The following is a 19,698-nucleotide window of genomic DNA, read 5'->3' as shown; positions in this document are numbered from 1 at the left end:
TTTATTTTATGGGCTTCTATACAACAGCTACTTCCGGGGTAATATTTCATTCAATCGCCTACTACTGGCCTTCGCACGCCATTGTAACTTGCTCCACTCTTTTCTATATCTCATTTTGCTTGGAGTAGAACATTTCGTTGTAATTAAAATTAATTATAAAAGAGTAACTCACCACAAAGGAAGATGAAATTGAACTTATTCTCATAAACATTTACGCCATTTCTTCCACCATCGTCACTTTTTGTGTCTTACTCAATTTTCGTACTTCGCCTTCCCACCCTGCCGTTAAGTTGTCTAATCAAGTTAACGGGCAAACAATTCAACAATTATTTAACTGTTTGAACCCATGACTCATTAAAGGCTGATGGAAGAAGCAAGCGATTTAACGGCACACAATAAACGCTCAATTACATTCCTCGCGACTTGTTGTAGCATATTTGAACATATTTGTTAATAAAATGGCATCTATAAGATACAAAACGGCGAACAAGATATAGTGTAGTCTTTAAGTGGAAAATTAACTTTTTACACGCTTCATACGAAAATCACAAAATCGTGGACCGTGGTTCCAAACGTAAGATGCACAAAATCAAACAAAAAAAAAAAAAACTCTAGCCAAGATAGTGTACACATTTCTGTCCCCATCGCGTTTCAATAACCTTAATTCTCCGTTCATCGTTGTCTGGAGCATCTCAAAAACAAAGCAAGTCTTGCACGATTTTTACTTCATGTATCCTCAACTGTGCGCACAACTGGCTATGACTGTACTGCTGTCTACTACAAGGCAGTAAACGCTTCTCTCCCATTTCTTACTAAACCGTTTAACTTTAACAATACTTGAAACGCGTTGTGTATGTGCAGCAGTGGCATTCCTGCCGTTTACAATTTGCTTACTATTTTGTTCTGCTTCGTTTGAGCTCGCTGAGTTTGCTGCTATTGCTTTTTATCGGGAGGTTACGGGGATTCTGTTTCAATGCCGTAGCATATTTGCCTTTCAACGGTACCTTTCCTTCAAACGTAACCCACGTTTAATACTAGGTAGTGTCTATAAAACCATAAACGCTTGTGGCACCGAGCTGCACAAACTGCGAAGAGAAAGTGGTTCAATCAAATCACGAATGCAAAATAACAATTGCTCATACAAGCAATTTAGTATCGGTCAGAACTGCCAGCAGCAAAGCATGGATATAAAATCCTTGTTGCGTTAGAAGAAGAACGAATCGAAGCATCAACTAAATCACGGCGGAAGCAGAGCATAGATCCTTTAAGATTTATAGCAATTAAAAATTATTTGAAAAATGTTTACCGAACATGCCGGTGACAGGCAAATCATAGTGTTCGGTTGGTACGATGGGTTTGGCTTTCGCTTCGTGATAACATACGAAATGGGCATGCGATTGGCGCTGCATCGAACGTGTTCGAAAACGGATATTAACTCTTGATCGCATGCTGCGCGTCTTGCTCCTTTTTCATCTGCTTTTGTCGCATAATGTCAGCATCACTGAAAGAAAAGTGTAAAGAAACACGATTTTAAGCATGATGACTTAACTAAACTTAGACTGAGATAAACGGAGTCGGAATACATCAATGTCTATAGTTTCTTCTCTCTATGTGTGAATATCACATAGACCAACAGAATGATTGAAAAAATGCTTTCCGATTGAGGTCGACAACAATTTTAAAATAAACCAATATTCCTTCATATTAACAAAAATTGTTTCTAAAATATCCTCCAATTGAGGTTGGCCGACTGTATCATGTATGTTGCTACGGGAAGTAGTTGAAATTCGAACTGATTTTTTTTTTTTTTTGTTTGAAATCGCTAGACTGTTATTTGACTGTATCAACCTCTTTCGGAGCCCTAAGTTTATATGAGCTGTGCTATAATATGAACGAGTATAGCCTATTGATAAAATTGTCTCAATAACCACTGCTAAAAACCGAATATACCCGGGATAAGGCAAAGAATAAGGAGGAAATGCCTTATCAATAAGTGACAATCTACTCAACACAATACGGCACTGGACCGTAATAATCAATTGTAAATAAATAAATAAATAAATAAATAAATAAATAAGTAAATAACCACTACTAAGGGTTTTTCCAATACAAAATTGCCTTAGGTGGCAGATTTACGTAGATTTTATAAATAGGGTATGTACTATTCCAACATGTGATATGGTTCAATGGAGATACTACTGTCTTTTTATGAATCTATGCAATGTCTTAAGGCATTCCACATCCCTCATTCATCAGTTGTCGTATTGGGTCTCCAGAAGGCCGTATAATATTGAAGAGATTCCACGCAGGAAACCTTTCAACGCAATTTGTCTTGCGTCAAACAGCAATTCTAATCGACAAAATTATGTCTATAACGATATGAGAATGCCATACACTTAATAAAACGAGTATGGATTGATATCAACAGCAATGGAACAACTTTCGATAAGGTACTACATCCACCCCTACATGGCATTAAATAAACGGATGTTCTACCTACCGCTGCTTCCTCTGCTCGTGCGTAAGTCCGTCATCCCGTTGCTTTGGTTGGCCGGCATTCTTTTTTTGGTTCTTGGCACGGGCCAGTTCACGCTGATTTCCACCTGCAAGAATGAAAATTTGTTATTCATATGCATAGTTTTGTGTAAATTAAAATAGCAAACTCAACACCAGACTGCTAGATGCGCTTTCATTTGGCTACTAGAGAATTGTCGTCGTAGACGCTGGAACACCGCGGTAAAAGTAAAAACATAAACAAAGTCGCTTTCCTTCTCTTTCTCTCAATCGCCTAAACCATTCCAACTGCATACTACAAACCGTCGTTTATTCAACACGCCTAATTTACATAAGAAATCCAACCACGTCCATGGCATTAGGAACTGGATGTGGAGACAATTTTCTCCCCTGGCCGTGTTATTTAACAGCATCTTCGCTTTCATCCCAAACGCTTTCGGTGACTAAACCTCCGTCTACAACCGGAGGTTTTCGAATGTACCAGAAGCACCCGAACAATGCCATGTTAAAAAGAGGGTGGGAAGACTCATGAGCGACTAAAATGCGATTAAAGAAAAGCAATTCACACCACGATTGGGGAAAATTTATAGAACATTAAATTATTAGTATGTTTTCGTTTGCGTTTCTCACTGATTTATGTTTTGAAAGCACCAAAGCTGGGAAATGCATCATCTTCTATAATCTGCATAGCAGACAGTGAACATTACGTCGCATATAAACCGTGCCCATTACTGCTTCTCTTCCCGTACTGACCGTCCCTTCGCGTAAACTCATCTAACAACAACTGGGATGGATGCAGCAAACCCCCAGTTTTGATAACACTTTCTTCGCATGCACCGGTACGAAATTTTACTGCATTTTTGCCATGTCGCACTATACTTACGGGTCATTTTCTATTTTAAAATCGAGTAGAATACGCCAAAAACAACTCTTAACTGCTTAGAAAAGCGGTCCACAAGATTTACTACCACGGCACGGAAATTAACGACGGATTGACCAAATATAGGAAGGAAATATTCACAAGTTCGATCTTGAATGCAACGTAACTATGATTTTTGGTAAAGGAAGATTCGAGAAATCGTGCTTTATTTGATCTATTGTGGAGGCAATACAATAGCTTTGGCTGCACACGACGATTGTGCCTCGGAGTGGGTTGGTACAGCAGGTACGTTCTTATTTCATTTTCTGACTATCGAACTGTCATGTCAGTTTGACAGTTAGGAGTAACAGATAGACATGGCAGCAAAAAGGAACTTCCTCGTTATTTTAATATTTTAAGATAAGACATGAGATTTCGTCGGCAAACGACTTAAATTTTCTAAACAGGCTAATACCCTTGCTTGCACCTAAATAATTCGCTAGGACATGGAAGATCGTCAGAATCGTCGTGCGTGCCCGACAGTTGTCTAACACAAATAAAAAAAATGTATTGCTTTCATTACTTAAGGCTACACTTAAGGCTCTGCCCTGCAGCAGAAATGCAGAAAATTAGGATTTATTCTAATTCTCTGTAGCGGGACTATACATGATTTATGCAATCCCAGCTTCGTCCGTCGAAACATGACGCCGATAGGTTGTGAAAAATACCTGCATACCTTTAGGCGTATTAGAAAATAAATTAGTCAGGTTGCATATCTTTAGGCGTATACTGAAAAAAAGGTATTGCTACAGCAGCTCGTGTTCCGCAAAACGAAATGTCCTAATTTTAATTTATACTGCGACTCAAGTGCCTTTGCTTAAAATATTCAAAAAATACTTTTCTTTATTATTTCGTAAGGAAAGGTCTGGCCGTATTTCTTCCAAATAATATTTAAAAGTTCTCAAATCAATAATTTTACTCATTTTTTATGTAACAGAAATTTATTTTCACTCCCCATTATTCCACATAAAAGTACTCCACAGTATACAATAATGATAAAAAAAATTTAAAACACAATTTTAATATCTCCCCATTCTTATTTTATTTAAAACATAATTTAACATCAGCGCAACGTGGTGACATACATTTGCAGTAGAAAAAAAAAAATACCAACAAAACTTTCATCCTAAACATTTGCTTGATACTTAAAATGAAAAAAATAACACCAAAACTGTTTTGTGTGCCTTTCAAGGTGGCCTTTAAGAAGCATTTGGATAGATCGATCTTTATTACTAGCCAGCAAACCGATTTCTCTCCAAACGAGCACGCTCCATTGAGCTGTAGAGTGTTACAAAAAACTCAACTTTATGTACAAATAGATAGCCAGTCAGTGTGCCATTCGTATACATAACTTTGATTTTGCGTTTATTACGGCCCTCTAAAAGCTCTGAAATCTGAAAATGGCAAATCTCCAACCAAATTCGTATAAACGGATCCATCGCAACGGAAAAGTTTTAAAAACGTATGATCGTACAAATAACTTTTAATTTTTAATCAACATCGTGTGTCTCTTTCGTTGTGTGCTTTTTTTGTATCAGATACCAAAACAAAAAAAAAACGTAAACGTAGTCTGGAAAATTTTCACACCAAATTAACAGTCTATCACACCGAAATTATTTCCTCGTTTTCCACTTTGTGCTGTTGCGTATTTTATTTCCTCACGTACAAAAATTGACACCTGGTCGATGGAACAAAACCATTTTTCGCTTGGCGATTGGTTTGAACCTCGTCTGCCACGAGCCCTATTTTACACCTAAGAACGATTGTTTAAAAAGAACATGCGGCATAATAAGTGCCCCCACCTCCGGACACCGATTGGTAACACGTTTTTCAATCAAGGCGTTCATTCAGAAGTGACAATCATTTGTGGCCATTTTGGAACACCATTACTACATGCAACAGAAAATTTCGACTGAGGAAATATTTGAAACCAAAGGCAAATTGTTAAACCTAACTACTAATATTCCACTATCCGTCGACCCATTTCAATTAGTTACATGACGTTTTCGTAAAACGTTTCCTTAGCTGAATCTGTTCCTAAAGAAGCTTAAACTTTCCCCGTGGATTCTTTTGTTCGCACAATTTTTCGATTTAATTTCAATTTTATCTTCCTAATTACATCGATACAGCACTTCTTAACTACCCTCTCTGTACACCGTGTGTATGCCTTTTGTTTCTGCACAGGAATCTTCGCAATAAAACATTCGTCGTTAGAACTTTGCTTTACATTTCAATTCCTATTAACACTAGTATTTTTCAATTTTCCTTTGTCGTGTTTTTTTTTTGCCTAATTCAAACTGTTCTTCCTGCTGCCGGACAGAAAAAGCTGCCATACCGCTCTATCTACGATCGTTCGTATTTATCGCTACTTTTTGATTACCTTTTCCATAGTTTATTGGTTAAAAGTTAAAAACAAAAGAAACACATCTACACGCTTCCCCTGCCTAAGTGTACACAGTTCATTCGGTAAAGTTCGGTTCACCATCCGAACCCCAACGGCTCCTTATTAACAAATACGAATATTATTGGTAATGAAATTAATGTTAACTAATGTAATATAATTAAGAAAAAGAAAACCCTTTCATTGACACTTTCTTGAGCAAAATCCCAGACCACGGCGGATGGTTTCGTTCCTGATTGATTGTTTGCTATCTCATGCTCCAGACGCGCTCAACCGGATAACGATCCAACGCCATTGGCCTAATGCAAATTGGATGCAATTTGCACGCAAAAAGAAGCACAACCTAAGCGCATTTGCAGCACAGCATGGTACGGATTCTAGTTGGAGTTCAACGAACACAGCTCGCAGTTAGTTTGCGGACCGCAGAGTCCGCCACAGGACGGTGGCATTTTAAACGCCAACACTCCAGCCGTCTGGAAGTTGGCGTAGTTGTTCCAGCAGGCGGCAGCAGCCGCCGCAGCCGCTGGCACCTGCCACAGCGCGGCAGCATTCGTGGCAAGCTGCTGTTGCTGTTGTTGAAGCTGCTGCTGCTGCTGTTGCTGTTGTTGCTGCTGCTGTTGTTGTTGTTGCTGCTGTTGTTGCTGCTGCTGTTGTTGTTGTTGCTGTTGGCTATTTTGTTGTTGGTTTTGCTGAGACGGCTGTTGTTGTGGCTGCTGTTGTTGCTGCTGCTGTTGCTGTTGCTGCTGTTGTTGCTGATTCTTTTTGGATTTTGCTCGGGAGGAACCTTTACTGCGGGTCACAGTACCTCCCGGGGTTTCTACTCACATAACCTAAAAAAAAACCCCCCCGGTGAAAACAATAGGTTAGCGGTCGGTGCTTGACACAAACTACAAATCGTCCAGTTTGCAGTAAACCCCACCAACCTGAAGTATTTGTGATGCCTCAAACGCGGTTCCGGGCAGAAGTATGACCGGTGTCGAAACGTGGCCCGCCTCGACGCAGATCATGTTCGGGTACTCGTCATCACCAAAATCTTGACATTCGCGTGCCTTCTCCATCCACGGGTTCCACACGACCGTATCGGGCAAGTTGTACTTTTGGAGCCGCATCTTGCGCCCGGACACAACGTTCGTGATTACGTGTTCTTGGGGCGTGTGCTGGTAAATCCGATCCGTCCATTCGTTGATTGTCACGGCGTCCCGACCCTCCTGATAGATGGCTCCGTCGCGTGTCTGCAAAACAGGGCATTCGCCGAGAGACACATCATTCCTAATGCACACCATTCGCCGAACCAACATTTCCGCAACCTTACCTTGTCGATGAATGTGCAACCGTGAAGTCCCGTGATCTGACACCGACGCACGTCTGGCACCTTCAGATAGGTGTGGAGCAGCAGATTAAACGAGAATGTCATGTCTTTGCTCGGATTGTACACGCCAATGTGAAAGTGTAGTTCTTTCTCGCGTAGAATCAATCGGTACGTGATACGAAATCTGCAAACGGTATGCAAAACGTGCGTATGTTGAGAACATTTTTCATGATCTTAAACTGGCTCCCCCTTTCTCTCTCCAAAAATTTATGCCTTACGGATAGTTCCACATCGAGCGGGTGATTTCGTTGTCCATTAGGCTGAAGACTGCTTCCACGTCTCCACTCGGCAACCTTTCCGGTGCACGCTCAAGTGTCCATCGTACTACCCGGCCAAAGCCATGCTGTGGACCAAAGTTCCATGGACCGAATTGGGCTGCCGGGAAGAAAGCATCCAAAATGCCTTTAAACATCTTTAAACAAAGTAATTTGTATGTCCAATAAATACTTACGAAAAACGAACGGTATGCCACCACGAATAGCCTTCTTCCCATCAAAAACAGCTAGTTTGCTGTAAAGAAAGAAACAACAGAAATATATTATGTATTACCATTCCGTTCTACCGCACAAGAAATGGAGTCAGCTGTTAATGAGTGATCTGTGGTGAATTTTCAATCGCTAAGATGCTCAAAACTGCTGAGAACATGAAAGCTGTGCTTCCAACAGTTTGGCGCACACATTCTGTTCTTCCGTATACATTCCGTACAAATTATAGTATGTGAATTAAGTGTTTTTGGGGAATTGTATTTACCGCATTCTCAGCGGTATGTGCTTGCAATCTATCGGTAAAGGGAGAGAGGAGAATGAAGTTTAAGAAACTCCAAGCCGCCATAAATAAATAAAATATACTGTTTTCCATGGCTTATATCGACTTGCTGAAGTTTTTAATCTCATTTTTTGTCACTATCGTACATTTCATTGAAGTCTAATACATTTTTTGGAATCGTTACACAAAGCTAGTGGCCCGGTGGTATAAGTGACGGCGGCACCGATCTTAACACGGCAGAAGAAAATGGTAAAATAATCTCTAACGTTCACCCTCGATTTTATAGATTTTGGCTAAATTTAATAAACGAAATGGTTTGAGTAAAACGAGATCGTTTCATCACTTGATAAACCGTTGTCTTCTTATCACATAACCTAGTTTTAAAATAAGCTCGAAATATCTGTAACGCATTTATCATGTTCATTGAATTAAACTTTACAAAAGAGAGACACGTAGTCACCCTCCATCCATTCATTTTACAATGACATTTTAAAGAGAAACCGCAAGACAATTCCTACACCGATCGACAATTGGTTCGATGAATGGCGAATTCGATGAATGAAATTGTCACGCTTATCAATTAAACGATGCCGCTGTCTGGTCAGCTGTCAAAAGACGCACGCACGCATCTCGTAAACGATCGGTGAAGACCTTACCCAACAAAATTACCATCGTACCGGAAATGTGTAACCATGGAAGATTCATTCATCGAACCAGCTAGATCACCTGTTGCTTTTTTGCATTCGATCAGCGTTTTTTGCACTAGAGCAGCATCTGCTTACGGTGAAATCACCGGAAGTGATAACGATGCGTTCGTTCGATACGTTTTAAAGCGGTTGAGATGCTTTCGATATGCAATTATAGGCAACCGATCAGCTGCTACCGGTACCGACAGTTTTAGGGTGGCTGCACTGACAGGTTAATCAACAGCCGTCTGTCGTGCGCCTCGTTTTACTATGTCAATTAGGTCAAAGGCGTTGGATGTCACTTTTACGGTCAATTCGTGAGTGAAAGCAACACATTTAATGATCCATAACTTAAATTGCAAAGCCTCTTTTCTAACAAATAAAACAAAAAAACGTATCTTTCTAATCAAAGCTTCACGATCAAACGTCATGCTCAAATAATAGCGTCTAGAGCATGTTGTACACGCGCTTCCGCAGAGTCATTTCGATGAAATTAGCATACGACGCGCGTGTTCATGTTCAACTACACGATGTACTCTCATCATATCACTCGAAAGAACCAATCTGCTGGAAGCACACACACACACACACAGCATCCGATCGCAAAAGCACCTATGCTGATCAGTTCAGATGTCTACCTCTCACTCGCTCTTTCTTTCGTTGTTAACGGACGGACCCATCCCGAATCACGCGTAGCGACGACGTGTTTGAAGCGCCACTGACCATCGGCCAACTTTGTATCCCGGGAGCGCCACAGATGGTCCGAACGATGACGGACCACCTTTTCCGCGCGCTTTTTTATACGCTGTTCCTCACAAACTTTGCCATGCACCCGTAAAGTGTAATTGTCCGTATGGTAATGAACGGTCCAGGATAGTTAATTACTTTTTTTCAGCAATCAATTATCGAGTTACCGTTTAACGCGTACCAGCGTTGTTTGACGCCTGTAGGAACGGCCACTCAGCGACCCTTTCATCGCAGCTTCTCTTCTCCTATCCGTTTTGTTCCGGTTAGTTTTTTTTTTTTTTGTTTGTCCCTATCTGTCAGTTGGCGTTGAAGTTGGAGCTTTTTGCAGCTCCCTTCTTGTGAAGACCCATTTCAGAACCCGTGGCTTCCAATACCCATTCATTTCATGTGTGTGTGTGTGTGTGCTTGTGCCCGTTAGAGGGGGTGAAGAAAAGAGAGTTTAGAGGAGGTTTTCCCTCCCCAGCACCGTTCGATCGTGATCTTAATGTATGTGTACTTTTTTTTAGTTCATTAATTTTGTCGGCCCCTCAGCTTGGGGCTCATCAGGCAAAGATCGTCATTTTAGAGGGCACCCTTGGTGTGGATGGTAATTTGATTTTTTTTTTGTCTTCGGTACGTGCCAGAATATTTTTTGTGGATAGATTTTCTTTTCGTACACCAGAGGGTACATACGCTTGGTGCAAAATTAACGACGAGAAACAGCTCCGAACTGTCCGGACGTTCATGAATTTTCAACGATTACCGTTAGGTTGCAATGCAAGTACATCCATTTGAAGACAAGGGTAGTTGGAAAAATTATGATAAAACTGACCTCGCATGAGCTGTTATGTACAAAGAACACTTTTTAGAATGCAACCCGACATTGAATAAAGTGCAAAGAAGTTTACATGAAGATGAAGTGTCATGAAGATATTGTAAGTTATACAGACTTTTTTTTTATAAAACTATCGTTACAGCGACAGAGGACCAGTTATTTGATTTTAATATCAAAAGCTCCTAGTTTTGTTGTAAATAAATCATCACAAAGAGCATTATAACGGTTGGTACAAAGCATTTTTTTCACATCTGAATTGATAAGCTTCAGTATCAACAAATTCTATAAAGATTGCACCCCAAAATACTGTATCTTGGTACTTCCAAAAAGTAAGTCTTTAAAGAAACCATGTTTACCTGACAAACACCGATTCACGGCCCCCTTACCATGTGCTGATGTTGTTTTTTTTTTTATCATTCGAGTGAAAACACATTAACAACCGACACAATTAACTCCATTTTAACTGTGAAGCTAACTAGAAACAGAAAAAAACAAACAAACACACTCGCACACTTTGCATGTAACTATTACGACCGACTGGCGGTAAATGGGAATGGAAGATAAATTCAAACTCCTCGCCAGCCTAAGATTTGGCAGAAGGCACTAGTGGACATTCGGGATGATCGTTGGGCTTCTCCAAGCAGCTTCATACCACTGTCCATCTCGTTTATGTACGTTTAATTATTTAGTCACCAGGTAAAAACTGGCACAAGTTGCCCATGTTGCGGTTGGGGTTGGGTACATCTGTTTAAAATATATTTAAAAAAAAACACCACAACCGGTACTCATTATCTAACTAAACAAAAAACAACATTAGCTTCAAAGTGTTCGGTCCCAGCAACGGAACGTCGATCTCCCTTTTAAATGTCGTGTGGCGAAGGTTTTGCGGTACAACGACGATCGTTTTGAGGCATCGCTTTGGGTGTGAGGTTGTTGGTCGTTGATCTTACCTTACGGGCCAGAAAAAGGCCATAATGGGTACTACTAAACCATAGTTCGTTTGTAGTATTAACTTGTTTCACAAATCATATCGTAAGTAGGGTGTTCCAACTGATGAGTCCAAAATGTTCTACCAATGTCGATCATGGTTACATCCTTCACAAGCCCTCACAGAAAAACAGGACCCAAGAACCCAAGTATTACTAAATGATTTGATTGCTTTATCAAACTGAAAACTCTTCTATTTAAGATTCTTTTCATATTTGTACATAAGACAAATACATATTTCCTGCACCTTACATACGATGTGAACCACGCAATCCAGTCAACAGCGTAATAATTTTACACAAAAAAAGGCTTTTTCTCACGTTTGATTGCAAACTTATCTGGCTTCATAGCTAGTTGAAGAAGAGCTTGTAGTTGCTGAAACAAAACAAACACACAAAAACGGGTTTAAATGGATAACCCATTAGGTTCGATAAGCACAACCTCAGCCGTCTTAAGTTCACCCTAGAACAAAATAAATGTTTTGTTTTTGTTTGTTTATTTTTGCGATTGAAACCCACCCAAAGCAAATGGATGGATTTTAAAATTTAAGAGACACAAAACCCCTCTGTAGAAGCACTTTTTTCGTCCTTTTCTTGATGGCTTCCTTTGCTCCCGCGTTGGCCACACGGTGGAAAGGAAAGGAAGTCAATTACTCATTTCGATTCCGGTTATAAAATCAACTGCCATTAGTGGCACTTTTTTTAAGCCGCGGAAATCATTCTTCTCTAATTTTTTGTGATCCTTTCCTCTTGAGGGTTTTCTTGACAGTATCGCTCCACCGTTGCCACCCAAGATGGATGGGGTGGCCCTTTTTGCGTTCGTGTGAACGTACGTATCGCCATAGGTCTCCGCCTAATGATCATCGTTTAACGGCTCATCACATTGAGCAAATAAAGTCCTACACAGTATCACCGTAAAGCAATGGTCGTGCACTTGAGCACGCAAATTAAATATACCTAGAACATTTTCAAAAGATTCTAACCACCATGGGAACAGGCTGGGGAAGTGAATTATTGGCAGCTAAATTATTGCACGCTACAGTAAACCATCGTTAATCCGATTATAATGTAACACGAAGGAGCCCGTTGAGTTGCATTGCATCAAAAGGGAAGATTAAGCATTCTCTGGAACAGAAAAGCACACTGTTGAAATGTAGCACCGACAAGTACACTTTGCGAGTTGATGTAAACAATCAAGTTTAACAGAACCAATTACCAATTACGGCTTTGTTAGTTCATAGTTGGAAACAGCGTAGCATTGATAGGGAACAATATTTTTCAAGGATACTGAATAGAATAAACAGAACAAAGTCTTATTCGATCTCGTGTCCTACGAAAGTACGCGCAATAAACTGTCATTGGTGATAAACTGTCATTGGTCATTACATATGTCCGAGCACAGCGTTAGTGGATAGGACTAGAATACATGCAAAGCACAAGAAAGCACAACAAGCATAATAAGTATTAAAAACGATAAAAACATTACACTCTTTACACAGAATACATTACACCAAATAAATCAATAATATTAGTTGTACTGTTTTTGCATTGCTGAGTGATATACACATCCGCTTCAACTTTTTACATCAAAATGTGCTTTTTTCTCGATTGAGCTTTTTAATGAAGTTCCAAGAATATCATAGTAAGGGCCTACTAAGCATTTCTTTTCAGAATACAAATCTAGTAAACCGTCCGAAGGCTGACATGACCTGATGTGTCTGAATGGTCAGTAATAATTTAGCCATAAAAATCTCTTTTGAAGTAAAGCTCCAAAAAATGTCTTACATTTTTATCCGGAAGCTTTATCTGCTACTATATTGAATAATAAAATACGAAGCATTTTCTTTTTCCAAGAGCAACAAACATAATGAATTAGAAGAATTATGAAATCGTTTTGATTGATGATGAATTACAGTTATTTTCTTTGAATAATGGTAATAGGCTTTCTGCATGCCGTAAACCTGAATATTCAATTGATTAGTGCTTGCAAAAATCCATTTCTTCGTGCGTTAGACTTTCAACCAGCAGTTATACACCAGAGTTTATCAGCAAATCCTTACCAGTGTGCCAAGCACCTAGTTGTGTCTACATATCGTTGTCGGTGAGTGGATAAATCGGTCTCGATCATCGCTGACGGTGGAGTTTTTTTTTTCTCGCTTTAAATTCGCTTCTGCAACATATCTGCCTTTTTTTTTTGCTTGCTTCACCGTACCTCGCTCGGATGACCCGTCGAAACGTCAAGTCACTCGTACGCCATAAATTAACCAACGCTAAAACATGTGGTTCTTCTCCGTGAGCGTCCGTCGGCGTCTATGGCAATGGTAGCTGTGTAATGGTGCCCTCCTCCAGCTCACGGTTAATTTCCAAACCCCCCGCCAGTTTTGGCCCTTTTGCCTTGCGCACCGATCCTTCCGGGTTGTCGTCCTGACTGCCGATTTTTTATGCTTTTTGTACGTGTGTGTGTGACGTAGCGTGTGGGAGCAAGAAATGTTTATGTACGTCTGCGAGAACGACCTCCGTAGTGGTGGCCATTTGTTTCCCGCCTTTCATTCGCCGCAACCCGTAGCGGCGCACTTGTGTTGGAAATGTAGTGTTGACCGCTTGCTAGTGTTGGTGTTTGTATAGAAAGTGTGCAGAAAAAGCACGTGGTGAAAAACGCTAATGGCGCATCTCGAACCGGAAAACTCGAACGAAACCGGGTGGTGGTAATGGTGGGGAGTAAGGCGAGCGCGTTGTGGTGCGCGCGATGGAGATTGAACGAATCCGAGCGCCACTCTGTCCCACTTTCTGGCGATCGGGGTTTGTTGGAACGGGAGATGGTGGAGTGGTCGGCCGCAAAACGGCAACAAAAAAGCGCCCAACATGACAGCATTTATTTACGACGAGACGGTGGCGAACACGTGCATAAAAACCAAAACAGAGAGAACGGCCGATATGCCGGGAGAGTCCGCACGAAGTGAGAGAATCGACGGAAGGGGAAAAAACGGTTCGTTTTTATGCACGCAACAGTCGACCGTGATGACGCCAGAACTCCACCAATTGTTCCCTGCCTCCAGCGGCTCTTGGTTGTTCCCTTCCGGTCGCTAAGGCTACCATCCCGAACGCCCTCTCCCGGAAGGGCGTAGAAAGAGCAAATGCACCAATGCTGTTATATATCTGTGTTGGGTTTATGTTTGCTGATAAGTTTTGGGAATTATTTTAACATTCACTTACATCCGATTATAGATTGTCTTTAAACGTTGATTTATGCAAGGATTTTCTTTCATTTGTTTCAGGTAATTGATATTAAAATATCATTACTTTATTTAATTATTAAGTTACTATTTATATAATTTTGGTATTATTTCATCCAACCATTTTTTTTCTTTTCTAAACTTAAATTGTACTATTTTCATGCGCTTCATATTCTAACAAACTTTCCAACGATTCATCTATCCATTCCCAGTCCTCTAAAAACCTCACCGAAAGCGAACCGAAGCAAGCAAGAACGCTAGCGAGCAAGTGATGAGCATAAAAACACTACATCGATCTTTAGTCAGACGCACACCAGGGCACAAGGTGAATGGCGCAATTGTGGAGAAAATGAATGTAAAAAGGGCAGCATGAAAAACCAAACAAACTTCAACGCCGGCTCGCATACAACGATGTTCGCACACAAGCGCAAACAGACAAGCTGCAGGCTCATGGCGGGGTGTCGGTGGTCAAAGCGTTTTTCATGCGCTTCACACAGCTTTTCCGACCCGTTTCAACCAAGGAGAAAAACTGGGGAAAAGCACGTTTGCTTGTAGTGGTGAGTGAACCGTACCGTATTCTTCAAATGAATGTACGCGAGTGAATAAATAGCGTTCGAACGTAGAACGAGTGAGTGAGAAGAATACGAATGATTTGGGTACGGTTGGGCCAGGATGTGATGTGGAACGGTTTTTGTTTGGTGTTCCTTATCCTTCGCATTTCTGACCTTTCGATAAAGGAGCTGAAGCTGACGGCGAATCGGGAAAAATCAGTGTTAAAAGATAAAATATAAGCTAGCGTTGTTTCTATCTAACAATAAGGTTAATATTGTGCCAATTAACGAGAATTCTTGTCTAAAAACTAGAAGAAAACACATGAAAGATAATCATTTGAATAGCAAACGCGAGTGTCTGTAAACAAAAACACATGCCTCGATCATGCTCACAACCAAGTACGTCTTTCTCACGCAAGGAATGTTTCTCTATCGGTCTCTTTCCCCATTTTCATGCCTTCAGCTGTAAAGCTACCGAGTGAGAGATTAGTTTTTTGTTCAATCTCTAGATGGTCTAACAGCCGCTCCAATTTCGAGCCTCAGCTGCTTCAAACGAGTTTAAACTCGCATTTCAAATGCACAAAAACACCATCCAACTGTCAATTTGAAACAAAAAAAAAGTCCTAACAAAACGTTCTGTGGAGCATGTACTGAGCGTGGAAGGATGAAATAAGGAAGCTTGAGGAAAAACAAAGAACTGATCCGCATCCTTCGTACATACGCCGCTATACACACACACACACACACAAACTGTTTCAAGCACAAATACAGCTAACGGTGCCAGTTCTCCGTTCGACAGGATGCGATTGTAGAAAAACTACCGAAACTGCCAACTGGGGACTGGTCCCAGGCTGCCATTTTGCTGCTTCCAGTCCCATCCCGTGAGTGGTCCCGTTGCTCGTCAAGGCAAGGATGGATACACGGTTGAAAGCAAATGCCGCTTTGCCCTACTCAAGCCAGCGCTGTTTTTTTTTTAGATCCATTTTGGCTATTGCTCAGGGAAAAAAGGGTCGGAAAAAATGTGACCATTTTTTCGACGCCCGCAGACACAAACACGGTAGCGCTTCTTCAGTACTGGCTCGTCGGATGATAGTTGAATACGAACATGTGGAGATCTGGTGTGGTTGGCGCGCAGTGGTACCGGAGAACGGAAATGGATTCATTGTGTGTTGAATTTTTTTTTGTTTCTTGCTGTTCCCCAACAGCAAGAATCTCTCACGCCCAACGGCATTATGGTAGATTCATTTTGATAACGAAAAACTTTAGACACTTTTACGAAGTGTTACTACGAGTCTGTGTAGATCGGTTGTTCATCTAAAGATCACTCCTCCTGCACGTATAATTTTAAAAGCTAACGACTTCCACCCCGGAGTACTGGAGACACGGTTCCAAAATGTTTACACTCTTGTTGAAAATATTCTCCGACCACGTTTATCATCCGCTTCGGCCGTACACGATCAACGTGAATAAAATGACAATCGAAACTGGGTCGCTCGGGTAAACAGCACACAAACATGCGCTGCGCTCCATCGGCACCCGGCGGTGTGATACTCGTATTCGTTTGCATTTGCTGACCTTGAAAAGTGTCGGCCTTCCGTCTTCTCCCGCTTGCCATACATTTTGATTGTTCGGATCTTTTATGTTTCGGCATTACACCTCGCTTCGCCAGACAGACAGCGCATTCCGGTGAGCGATTGTTCTGTTTCGTTCATGCAAAACTTCATGCACAATGACAAAAGGACGTGCGGCAGGACGAGTGAGCGCTCGCGTTGGCACAATAAACAAACACGATTTCCACTAACGGGGATGCTGGCTCAAACCACAACCCTCGTATGGAGTTATTGGCTGAAGAAAAGTATTTAAGATGGAGGATTTTATTTTTCAATCCGTTTCGTTTTTTTTTTTCGAGCAGTACTTCGAATACTTATTGCCAAGGGCAAGGACGCCTACGAAGGTGGTACCGTAATCGATACATACGAACCCTGTAAAGGTAAAATTTTCAACAAACACACATATTGTGCCTCCAAATTATATTCATTTTTAGATGTAACCCGTAGGTATGATGTAAGAAAAGTGGAAATCTTGGTTGTGGATGTAAAAAAGAGCTGTTTTGAGTGAGTCTAGTCTAAAAAAAGTTTTTAAAATATATTATTTTTGTATTGGCTTTTTATTGCGATGAACTAGGGCGGTTTGAAGTAAGTTATTTGTAAGTTTTTTTCAAGATTCAACCATCAACTCTCACTGCAAAAGATTCACATAAAAGATATTACGTTCAAAGAATCAGCAGATATGTCACTTCAGATGGCAACCATAGCAAATAATAGATCGCAGGACATTTTAAGTACACAACAAATTTACTCCCGACAAGAAAGACACTCGGTAGAATAAACTCATGAAGCAGTGAAGATAGCTAATATAATTTTAAGAATAATCCTAAAGCATTCTCCTTCATAGCTTAACGATCTACTAGGTCACACCGGCCATCGAAAATGGCTTACTAGACTTCCGGATACCACAAAGTTCGGTAGTCAGTCCTCACAACTGGGAAATGGTCCTGATTTGAGATTTGAACCCGGTCCTGCCGTGTAAAGAACGGCGCCACTGCCGCGTATACCACCGGACCGCCCATTTTAAGGTCTAATCAAGCTGAAATTTCTTGTTTTTAGTTTATTTTATAGATGTCTTGGCTTGCCATGAATTACAAGCTTCTTTGACTAAATTTTTTAAGTCACTGTTGAATCCTCCAGTAAGATAAACGTCGCCGATAACATATTAGTCAACTGACCGATCTGGCAGAACTAAAAACTACAAATATAAACCTTTTTGTTCTGTATCTTTTTACTTTTGAGACTGCAATTGAAGTCTTGTCTGCTAACCCAAGCCCTACACATGGCATAGCATCTGATTGTTTTAACATCTACATCTAACCACTATTTCCACAAGCATTCATGATTTTGCCTTTTCAACTGGTAACTTCTGCATCTATCAACCGAGGTACGTGGTTCTGTAAATTTCAAAAAGAATCCCAAAAAGTTAAGTGTATCGAGCAACGAATAAAAATCTAAAAATTGTACATTTTTCTGAAACGCTCCAAACGAAACGCTGCTTTACGCTAGGGCGAACATTATGATTCGTCTGCATAAATGTTTCAAATTGCTATTGCCACCGAAAGGAAGACGATTCTCGGGAAAAAAGCAGTAACCGTGCAGAGGTGCCAATGCAGCAGACGATTTCCCGGAACGTGTTGCCGGTTTCTCGCGAACCAGGTAAGCGATAAGCCTCACTTAGCGGTACAATTTTGTGTTGCCCTCCTAGCCGAAGGGTGAAATGGAACGTGGCCGCGCTCGTCGTCAAACAACAATTTCACGAATGCTTGCGTGCGACGCGCTCGTCGTGTTGTTCGAACTTCAGCGAAAACATATTTCCCAGTGCTGCTTTGCCTTTCCACCATCACCATTGCCCAGTTGTTGCCCGCTTGTTGTCAGGAAGGATTATTATGGTGTGATTCAACGCGAAGCGGGCGTACTTTTTGGACTGCTCAAGCGGACAAACAATCTGTTGCCCACCGAATTGATGCCGACCTTGGGCGGGCGCGGTGAGATGCGGCCTGAACGATAGCTTCGAAGCTTCGTTGAAAAGTAAGTGTGACGTAAAGGGGGGAATTTAGAAAAGTTTCTGTACGTTTCAATCGTGTTTTGCGGTGGATTTTGTAGTTGCTTCTAACAATCATCAAACTGAATGGTAAAGTCAAAAAGTCCTTGCCGTTGCAACAAGTATCAGGCGTCTCCATGGACTATTCATTTACAACTGCGCTGCTCTTAACGCCTCTTTTGTTCATGCATAATCATTCATGGTTTACCTGAATTTACCAACGCCGCTGAAAGCTTGCCGCTCCATCGTCAGCATGCGTTGGGTCAATTCATTCATGCTCGTGTAAACCCGAGCAGGTTGTTGGGCCTTTCTTTTCCATCAAATTCCTTGCGACGCATCAGAGAAGAAAGAAAATCACAGCCGATCGTCTGCGTTTGCTTGACCAATTAGAACGTCAAACGAAATCAAAGAGCAAAGGAAAAATTTTTGGCCTCTACAAGAAAAAAAAAAGAATCCAAGAAGGACACTGCAACATGGACACAGCGGAGCATGGGAACCAAGATTAATTTACTGTACAGCTCAGCAGCTTCTTAGCTCGCCATCGCGACCGTTGCCAAAGTTGAGCAATGCTGCATTTTCAAACGACAAAAACGAAAAAGAAACTTCCCAAAGTTTCCCTTTGTTGCTGTTGTTAGATCTTTTTTTTTGTCTCAATTCAAACTACGCCCTTAGGTGTTCGATCACCACCAAACCTTATGAGGCAATGATGTGGAAGGGCTGTAGGAGAATAAAAAATATTTCACCTGAACTTCATACGCGTCGTTTGACAGTTAAAACTTTGGTGCTCGTTAGCAATTGCTATTGGTTTTGTTGAAAGCTTTTTTTTTTGGGGTTCATATCTCTCCAATATTCCCGTACGTTACAGCACAGCATCGAGGTCGTGATAGCTGTCCTCAACTCAACAAACTCACCAAACGGAATAACATCTTCCACAACATCCACCGCGAAAATGATTCACGCAACACTCACGTCAGAGGTTCTTGTGTGATAGGCATCGGCCATCGCTTGAAGCCATGGGACAATATGTAGGGCTTTTGTCGGTGAAGCGCATAGAAAGCAAAA

General features: G+C 41.1%; 2 protein-coding genes across 4 annotated transcripts in view; both read right to left on the bottom strand.

Moving 5' to 3' along the window:
- Nucleotides 1-1,332: 1,332 nt before the first annotated feature.
- On the bottom strand, nucleotides 1,333-3,511 carry LOC126565736 (putative SERF-like protein). The gene is made up of 3 exons (XM_050222944.1): nucleotides 3,398-3,511; nucleotides 2,501-2,603; nucleotides 1,333-1,501 (listed from the first exon to the last, which is right to left on the bottom strand). The coding sequence occupies exons 1-3, from the start codon at nucleotides 3,402-3,404 to the stop codon at nucleotides 1,432-1,434; spliced, it is 180 nt and encodes a 59-aa protein (XP_050078901.1). The 5' UTR covers nucleotides 3,405-3,511; the 3' UTR covers nucleotides 1,333-1,431.
- Nucleotides 3,512-6,119: 2,608 nt separating this feature from the next.
- LOC126565147 (uncharacterized) overlaps nucleotides 6,120-19,698 on the bottom strand; it is a 41,853-nt gene continuing 28,274 nt past the window's right edge. Inside the window, exons 3-8 of one of the 3 annotated variants that reach the window (XR_007607085.1) lie at nucleotides 7,655-7,713; nucleotides 7,422-7,578; nucleotides 7,147-7,327; nucleotides 6,758-7,066; nucleotides 6,584-6,664; nucleotides 6,120-6,478 (exon numbers count right to left, since the gene is read on the bottom strand). Coding sequence is in view for 1 of the 3 variants with exons in the window: in XM_050222294.1 (XP_050078251.1) it covers nucleotides 6,656-6,664; nucleotides 6,758-7,066; nucleotides 7,147-7,327; nucleotides 7,422-7,578; nucleotides 7,655-7,713 (715 nt within the window). In the remaining 2 variants the exon portion in view is untranslated. Of the gene's footprint in view, nucleotides 6,479-6,503; nucleotides 6,665-6,757; nucleotides 7,067-7,146; nucleotides 7,328-7,421; nucleotides 7,579-7,654; nucleotides 7,714-19,698 lie in introns of those variants that run through there. The other 2 variants (XR_007607086.1, XM_050222294.1) reach the window with 2 other exon arrangements.

The sequence above is a fragment of the Anopheles maculipalpis genome, chromosome 3RL (assembly GCF_943734695.1).
Source record: "Anopheles maculipalpis chromosome 3RL, idAnoMacuDA_375_x, whole genome shotgun sequence".
Lineage (NCBI taxonomy): Eukaryota > Metazoa > Arthropoda > Insecta > Diptera > Culicidae > Anopheles > Anopheles maculipalpis.
The sequence above is the reverse complement of the archived record's forward strand: the minus strand, read 5'-3'. Positions and strand labels throughout refer to the sequence as shown.